The 9,533-nt window shown below is 41.0% G+C and overlaps 1 protein-coding gene across 1 annotated transcript; it reads right to left on the bottom strand.

Annotated features, from left to right (window-relative positions):
• Window positions 1-4,837: 4,837 nt before the first annotated feature.
• ly6pge (lymphocyte antigen 6 family member pge) lies at window positions 4,838-8,728 on the bottom strand. The gene is made up of 3 exons (XM_018667044.2): window positions 8,566-8,728; window positions 6,760-6,876; window positions 4,838-6,172 (listed from the first exon to the last, which is right to left on the bottom strand). Exons 1-3 carry the CDS (start codon window positions 8,624-8,626, stop codon window positions 5,979-5,981), a joined length of 372 nt encoding a protein of 123 aa, XP_018522560.1. The 5' UTR covers window positions 8,627-8,728; the 3' UTR covers window positions 4,838-5,978.
• Between the last annotated feature and the right edge of the window lie 805 nt (window positions 8,729-9,533).

Below are 9,533 nucleotides of genomic sequence, written 5' to 3'. Positions count from 1 at the left end.
GCAGGGTCATCAGCAGGCCCTGTGTTCTGGCTTGGGTCCTTCCCCTCACCCCACTGCTGAATGGTACCCCTGATTATCTCATAGTTTTGCTGGATATTCCCTCATCTCCCCTTTAAAAGGACTGCATTACTTCCAGCTCCCCAGACTTGTCAAAACCAATTTGCTTTCCTATTATTCCCTCAACTGATTTCACCATGACCCCTCCTCACAGCCCTCCCTCCACAAATCCTCGACCCTCTGCTTCCCTCAATCGAAACTCCCAACACGACCTGTGCAACCCCTAAACTCCCTCCACCCCCAACCTGTGGACTCCTGAGATTTTTTTAGACCCTCTGTACCACTCTTATCTGTCTAGATGCTGCAGCAAGTTTCCTTTCACTTCCTGGCAAAACTTTAGATGGAGCACAGCAGAAGGTGGTGAGTGAGCTTACACTCTAACAGCCATTTGTGTGAGTGGAAGCAGACTGTGAGTCACTGACTACTAAATAAAACCTGTCTAATAAAGATCAACGAACCTGAAAAAGTTTTGGTTGCCAGCACAAGCAGCACTTCCACCATCATATCCTGTACAGCCCTCCACCCCCCACTGCAAACCACCCCACCCATCCCTCTCCCGTCAATTAGCGCCTCACCAGTGACAACACAGAGGATCTTCATTAGTGGAGAATGCTCAATTATATCAGTTGATATTCCTTTCCAAAACTAATTATCCCAGTTGCATGGTACGGCTGACTGAGCCTGCCCTCACCCCAGGGCGCAGCGGTTACTGATGTGATTTAGTTTTGGCTCCAAGGTCTGCTTTCCTCTCCTCTCTTTTGTTGTCCTCCTTTCCCTCAACACTCATTCAACACCAGTCAACCCTGCCATCTCAGTATAGTCCATTCCCCTCCTACAGTTCTCCATAATATTGTTGATCCTTTGTGTATCTTTTTTAATTGTTTGTGAGGTCATGCTTGCATGATACATTTCCCACTAAAAACGCTACATAAGAGCCTCTACATATACAGCAGATGCAGATCTTGTTCCTCCTGTAAGACACACAGAATTAGCAGAACTGTGGTAATTCTACAAAAAGCTCATCATAGGAGCCCTCTCTATATAATCCTGCTCCTTTGTTCATCCTGTGGGGGATAACAAAAATAGACAGCCTGTACCACAGCTATAGCTGAAACAGAAATGGTGCAAACACCATCTTCTCATGAGAGGAGATCAGGAAGGAGGTGAAAACTGCAGAGAACATATGGTGGAGTCGTTAGATGCTGTATATTGGCTCAAAGCATGTTTACTTGGAAGTTATCCACTAATGAACAGCCATGACATCTAAAATATGTTGTTTACCGGGTAAGATTGTCATACTGATTTGTTTGCAGAGCAGTGCTTTTTTATGTTACTGCTTTTATTTCAATTAAAAAGTCTTTCAAAGGAAATAATTATCGTTTACATCTCAGGCAGTGTAATAGTCAGTGGTTCAGCATTTGCATTGAGTTAATTACTGCAGATATTTAAGGCAAAAATAGAGAAACTGTTTCACTGAAAAATAGTACTTTTGTCTCTTTTCAAGCACATAACATCCACATTAATCACTTTGTTTTACATCTCTGAATATCTAAACATGCTGTACAATTTTGGAGGGTACACACTGTGTTTCCTGTCAGCTTCAGGTTGTCTCGGTGGGCTCCTCGCTGCCCTCAAGCCAGGGACCGGCCTCACAGAAGGTGGGCCATTTAGTCACATTTCAAAGTAGCTCAGGCAGGGGAACAAACTCATTACACATAATTCTTCTTCTCCTCTCCACCCACCATCCCCACCCCCGGTTCCCTCTTTAGTCGCCCCACTCTCCCTCTCTCGCTCTCTGTATCTCTCCACTTCACTGTTTCAAAGACCAATAGTGCTCATGGTCCTCCATCCGGAGTCCGGAGGTAGATCACTTTAATTCTGCTTCACAGATCTTTTTCAAAAAGACTCAAGACCCGGAGACCTCAGAACCGGTGACCGTTGGGTGAACCCGAGCCGACCAGCCAGGACCCGGACGCTTGTAAACACAGCCATCGTCTCACACGCTCTCATTCCCCCTGAGCGCTTTTGTTCCCTCCCCACAATGGCACAAGCATTTTATGTAGAGCAGTGTGCGTTCTTTTAGTTCAGATTTGTGTTTGTTTGTTTTTGCAGCCACTGCTCATCATGTCCATCCAGTGATATTGGTTGTATCTTGGCAGAGAACAGCTGATCAATGATTTAAAGGTAGATTGCTGGCCTTGATATGCAACTCATTAAGTTGTTTTTCTTTCACTTTTGGTTATTTTGAGGGAGTGCATCCAAAGCTCAGTGTTGCCAAGATAGTCTGACCTGTCCTGGGACATCTGAAAACTGCTCTTTCTCCAGAGAGGCAACTGTCCTAGATGAACAGGTTTGCTTATATGGGCCAGACCTGGATTCCACCAGTGGTTCATAAGTTCATATCCCTATTAGGGAGGAGCCTCCATCCAGAGCTGTCTGCCTGATGTTATCATCACAACTCATGTAGAAATGAACTGAGTGATTTTGTAATGATCAAAATTTGATTCATTACAAAATACAGTTGCTGCTTCCAAAGAGTATAAGTTTCTTTTTACCTCTTCTATTGACCAGTCTAATCAGTCCTGCTACAGCCTTCTGTAATTACAAAAACAGGTCATGCAATCAATACACCAGGTAAATAAATATGATAAGAAAAATGAAGTGAAGGCCTTAACAGAGCAAGCTCTCAAGCAAGCAAATAAACAGAAGCGTGATTGTTTGAAACGGCAGGCGAGTTTCTCAGAAAGATGTCAATCTTTCCAGGGCACTGCCAAATAGAAACACACTCACTAAATGATAAATCCTCTCTGATAACATCAAAACACACACAAACCCCCACACATGAAAACTAATCACGGATATGTTGGTGTGTGGGACATTCAGTGGCATTCTCCAGGAATGAAACCTGTCTGGTTTACTTTAAAAAACCACTGTAGACACAAGTTTTTTTTTTTTTTTTTTTTTTTGCAGCCCTGTTACTTTTGTGCAGCCTCCCTTAAAGGGCAGCCAGCTCATCCCTTTGATGACTGACAGTGGGATTTGCGGTGATAATGTCTTCAGGTGCCAGAGGATTGGGATTACACATACTCTAATTTAAACAGCAAAGTTGCCATGGTGATGACCTTCAGTTTTAGCTCAGATGGTGTACACATGGGGAGTACAGTGACTGGTGTTATTGTCCAGAGACGCTCCAATTCAGCAGGGGCTTTGGCCATGATTGCACTTTCAAATCCTCCATCAAATTATAAACTCTGTCCTAGAATATGTTTATTGGTGAAAAGTGCAGGTGACATTTCACACAGCAGTCACGCATCGGGGAAATTGCACAGTGCACAAACAGTCCCACTTCACTGAATCATGACCGTAACACTGTTGAACAGTCTGAATTGAACTGCGAGCCCCAAAAGACAAACTTTAGACACCCCCAGCTACACCTCATCAGCACTTTGACCTGTCGACCCTCCATAAGCCCTTCCAGTTTAGGCAAACCTTCCCCTCCCATCCTAATTAAAGTGAAAGAAGCTTTTCAAAAAAAATCTGATGAGGGCTGACGTGGGGTCGCTCTCTTGGCTGTCTGTGGATTTGAACATCCAGAAAAGGCTCTGGCTGTACAGGCCAGGAGACTCACGGTTTGGGGTCAGTGTCTATCCCCCTCCAGGGCACTCCGTTCACACTCTCACACCTGCCTGTCAAAGGAGAGAGCAGCAGGACATGAACAGGAAAACAGAAAGAGAGAGAGAGAGTCATTCAAAGCAAGAGGCAGAGGGAGAGAGTTTTCAACTTTTAAATAAAGCACAAACCCCAACAGACAGCAATAAAACAGTACAATTATTATCACTATTGACTCAAGCCAATCTCAGCAGTACCCATGAGGCGTGGTTGGTCAATATGAATTGCAACAGTCTTATAGATTTGGCTGCATCTGCTGAGGCCAAAAGTGTAGCTAGACTGCCTCCTAGTGGAGGCTATGTGAACTACAAGCTGACGTGCGGGGAAGAAGATGCTATGGTAGTCTACACACTCTCACACACAGGCTGAATGCTGATGGTGTTTAGCTTTATCACACAGTGTACAATACTCTTTGTGTTACTTAAAATTTGAGTCTCAAATTAATATTTATTATGTTTATTAGTATTTACCATTGTACCCACCTCACTAATGCATCAAACTACGCTGTTGTGTAAGCAGTCACAGTCATCAGTCCAACAGATGTCAGTCTTATATTTTCTCCAAGTGTGATTATAACATATTAACATGATTCATCTTGTGAGCAGCTGTTGTATCCAGCTGTTATATTTGGGTTTGCAAATATTGGGATTGTGTTAAGACACATGCAAATGCATCAGCTTGCGTAAATGATGTATAAGTGCTCCATGTTTGCTAATGTGCATATAAACATAATCACTAGAGTAATTCAGATATCAAATTCCTGGGACAATCTTCTTGAAACGGTACAATAATTTGAATGTGCACTCACGTTTTCTTGATTCAGCTGGTCGCACTCATGTTATATTATTGTCAGACATTATATATAAAAGAAGAACTGTTGTAAAAAAAAAAAAAAGATTTAAGTACATTAAATTATAAATTATTATGAATTATAATTCATTCTGTCAGCTGGCATTAGGTTAGGTTAGGTAAGTTTTTATCATTGACAGTTTTCATGTTATTTTCATTTTTAGAAATGAAAGCATCACGTTCACACAGGGGCAGTTACAAAATCATTTTTATATTAATTGTATTTACATAGAATTATGATGAATTAATATGTACATCCAGCATTAGTTCCATTGTACCATTCAGTAGTAGAATATGTTTCCGTACAATATTTTATATACAGTGGACAAAGGATGGGAATCCCCAGTTTCTTCAGTTTAAATTACATTTAAAATTTAAATTTAATTCATAATAAGACACAAAACAAGTAAAAGAATGCACACACTGTAGCATCTGAGTGTGCAGTTTATGTTAGATGTGCTACTTATTATACTTATTATAATATAGGACACTGAGTTCCAAACAAATTACTGCCCCCCAAAAATTACATATTACCCACCTGACATGTGGTTTTAATGCACAGATATTTAGTATACAGTATGTATAGTAGTGCCCAGACTCTGTTTATAGACTCAGTAATTCTTTGTGTCTTCAAACACAGTGGATTAACCTCATCGGTGTAACGCACCTGGCTATGTATGTGAGAAGTGTTTTCTCACCACCTTCCAAATTATCTCACACAGCTCGTCAGATGTGTGATTGACAGGTTAAAGGGCTAATGATGTAACAGCACGCCAGATGACTGAACTCTCTGTGCCATATTTAACCACAGTAACATCTCCTGTAACACAAGCTGTGCTGAAATGCTTAGGTGTGTGGATATGTAAGTAAAAAAAATAGATAATAGATTCAGTAAAATGTAACTTCAAAGGTGATTAGTATAAACTCCAAGAGATAGTTTTGATCCAATTGTTCTGTAATTGCACAAATAGCATGCTGAGCATTAAACCATAGTGATGAAACTAATGAACTCAAACTTCCTCTTTAATGTAGGAAGCAAATAATAAATTATCTCTGCCTGTTATTTCAGCACTTCCCTTAGGATCCTCTACTTATTGGCTTAGTGAAATCCACTGGAAGTCGCATCTACTTGAGTACTGCTTAATGGATTCAATCCAACATGGTGCATATAATCCACGCAGTCACATCTAGCTCCTCAAGCTCTTCTATGTACAGAAACTCCTCAATGTTAGTGTTTAGATAAACAAAGTAAATCAAAGTGGAGTGCAACAGTAAACTAGGACAGCATCATATGTTAAATTAGGCAGGGTTATTTGGCATTTTTGGAGTAAATGACAACAATAGTAATTGGCATTTGTGTTGTGGGTGGATAGTTGTTGGCATGATGAAGTTGAGCTATACATCTACTTGAAAAAGCAGTGGAACAACAGAGGCAGAAACAGCAGCAAATAGTTCAGTCCTGGAAGCCGGGAGGCGAAGCCTGTCACATTGCAGTCATTACTGTAGCAGCAGTGAACTTTAACACCTGGTGCTCTGTAGCCCTGGCTGTTGGCCTGACTGCAGAAAGACTTGTAAGAGCATGACTTCATCACCCCACCTGACAAACAGACAAAAATAGAAGTCAGTTACACTGGTTTAGCAGCTATCTTACACAGAACAATGTACATTTGAATGACTGACTGATTCGGGCTATAGAGCTTTACTCTTGTTTTTAATTTCAAATTTTTGATTTTGTCACTTTGCCTGTGGGTATCCAGTACACATGCACCACCTACTGTATATCAGATTTTAATTTGGGTAAACTGGTGCATCTACAATGTGTCATTTTTTATCATTAATAAGGTATGTTATGTGTGAAACTCCTGCCTTGTGCATGTTTAAATGAGGAAAATGAGTTAACTTAATTCTGGGAGGAGGAATTGTCTTGGTGCCATGAACACATGGTGTCCTAATTAAGGATATTGATTGAGTAGGAGCAGCAAAGCTCTTCATTCCCTTAAAAGCCTCAGACCCCCCGCTGATTGAGATGTGTCTCCAGACAGCAGCCTGTCTTCCATTAAACACACACAAACACACCCACACATGCCGATACAAACAGAGTCTAATGTATCTTTACTGTTGGTGGGAAAAAGATAGAGAGTAAACTAGTAAAAAAGGCTACTACACTGTCACTGTTGGACTCACTGTCATGGCCCACCACCACAGCGCAGGCATCAGAGTAGCTGGGACAGGATTTGGAGCCTTGCCGGTTGCAGTCGTCATTATTGGAGCCCATACAGGTGTAACACTGCAGAGCCTCACCTGATGGAAACAGAAAAGAAATGCTGCTATAGCACATGCTACACACTGACTAAAACAGTAAAATCATACGTCATGGCATGTTGAAAGAAAATGGTATAGTAACTCCTAAAGCATTATATCTCAGTGGAGTAGAGATGTATGGCAACAAAAGTTATATTTTAATAAAAATTACAAGTATGTTGTAATACTGTTATTGAAATGTCCTTTGAAAACCCACATTTAATCTCTAGTTTATGTGATTCTTAAAACAGCCATCTGCAGTTGCTTGTGCATGGCAAAGATTGTATTACACCGTGCCATGTCTAAAGTAACTCAGCCCCATTTATCACAAATTCAGAGCCCCAACTCTGGCTATGTTTATCCTTTATTAACAGAATCTATGGGTTTGTTGAGTATGTACACACAAGGATGACAAATTCACACCTGGCTGGCTCTGATGTGTGATGTTGTTCCACAGCAACAGTGAGAGAAAGTGAAAAGAGAGCACTAATTACTCACTCTCTTCACACATATCTCCCCATGTAAAGCAATAAATTAAATGGGTGCCCTCCTCAGATTTAAAAACACATGTTTCTAACCTTCAGTTAAAGTTTAAGGTGTCCACTTCTGCACATCAAACACTTAAATGTCTCTGTAAAGTTCTCCAGAGGAAGGAGTAGTTACTTGAGAAATAGCTGACCTTTGAAATATCACTTTAACGCTTCCTTGTGAAAACCTCTATCTGTCTCCTAAATTCTAAAATGGTCTTTCAGAAAAAGCTTCCTAAGAGGATCAAGCATAGCTGGATTTAAGGGAATAACAGAAACTTTCAAACACTCTTTGCAGCAGCACATCTCTTGTTTTGGCCTTCCAAATCACCTCTGTTAATTGTATCTTTTATAATTCAGTTATTATGGTGGGAGTACCAAAAAGTGTTGTCTCCAGGAAATCAAGCTAGAAATTGCTGAAATGTCTGACTTCCAGCCCTTTCATTGACAAAATAACAGCTTTAACAGTAAAATGATGGCAACAACAGCAAACCATAATTTCTTGTATGAATTTGAGTAGTTGGGTTATTTCCTTTGCTGCCTGTGTGCTCTTCTGTGTGTTGACATGGCACGTAAATGTCCCCTGCTGTTTGTAGTTGACCCCAATCTATCCCTACAGCACAGCTGCTCTACACACACGCTAAGTATTAGCCTCCAGGCCTATTAAGAGATTAGCTGGTGGGATTGCATGCTAGTTACAAAGGAGAATGACAGTCTGAAAGGAGGCAAAACACAGGAGAATTATTAAGGAAATTAACAGCCATTAGCAAACTTTGCATAAATAAAGTGTCATCATAAGGTCTTACTGTGAAATAGTCTTATTAGAACTATAAAAAATCCCAGGAATTTTCTGAGAAATAAAGAACTGTAATGTTGTTATGTTCAACATTCCCTGTCCTGATGTCTGAGAGCAGAGCCATTTTGGAGTCACTCTACCACTCAACAGGTTAATGTCTCTCACAAAAAGACTAAAATACACAAATAAGAAAAGCAATAAGTGTTAGCTATTGTTGAAAATTCAAGAGTGGTAAGGAAGAATACCTGAAGGGAGAAGTTTAAATGACAGATGGACAGAGGGTTGAGCAGTGATCCAATGGAAGGAAAGGGTAAGAAGACGATGGAAAGAGAAGGACTATAGAAAAAAAAAAACCCAAGCTCTTACTGTTGGTTGTTAGCAGGACCAGGGAAAGCAGGAGTAGCGGACAGTACTGGACAGCTCTCATGGCGCCGGTGGTCTTCGGTCGTCCTGATCAGACAATGAAAAGCAGGTTGTTTGCTCCTAAAGCCCCCTGAGCTTAATCTGAGCTATCAAATGAGCTAATATCCCCTTCTGAACTGACCAGAAGATTACCAGCCCCTCCACTGGGGCCCTCAGCTCTCGTTTGAGTGTCAGTCGTTGCTTCTTTAGCCTGGACAGGCAAAAGATGCATATTAGGATTCACCCTGCACCTTTCACCTTCCCACTGTGTTCTAGCCACACCCACCCTGACTCTGGCTCATCCCTTCCTTGTCCCTGTCTCCACCTGATCCAGCCCTTACAGCCAACCCTGCTGCACAAGGACTGACCACTACAAAACTGATCTCTGAACCCTTATTGACACTGTGGCCCTACACTTAGTTTCCTCAGAATCAGGTTTATTAGCCACAGGATGGTTGTTGTCCTGTGACATACATTTGCCCAAGATCAGTATAAACTGCACTCAGCAGCATTTTGTTGCTGTTTGTGTATAATCCATTATTCCATAGGGATTTACTTAATATAAATGTTGCAGCTACTTTGGTTAGACATTTGGAAAGATTAATTCAGATACAAATCAGAGACTGAGCATTACAGTTCCAAGATCTGCAGTAAATCATTTTTGTACAAATGACACTGCTTTTCTCAATATGCTATACTAATTGCTGCCAAGATACAGTAGTTATACTTGTCAAAAAGTTTAGGAAAGATTTCAGTCATCTAAAGCAAGACTGTGTGGTTCTGGACCTACTGATGTTTATGCTTCGTTCAGCCTCTCTGCTTGCCTTTTAACTAGTTTTCACAAACTGACTCACAACAAATGGTGTGAAGGATATCCTGTGTAGTTGGCTGGCTGGCTGTTAATTGACTATAGTGGGAAAAGATCAGCCTCA

Source organism: Lates calcarifer, linkage group LG16_LG22 (assembly GCF_001640805.2).
Source record: "Lates calcarifer isolate ASB-BC8 linkage group LG16_LG22, TLL_Latcal_v3, whole genome shotgun sequence".
Classification (NCBI taxonomy): domain Eukaryota; kingdom Metazoa; phylum Chordata; class Actinopteri; family Centropomidae; genus Lates; species Lates calcarifer.
The sequence above is the reverse complement of the archived record's forward strand: the minus strand, read 5'-3'. Positions and strand labels throughout refer to the sequence as shown.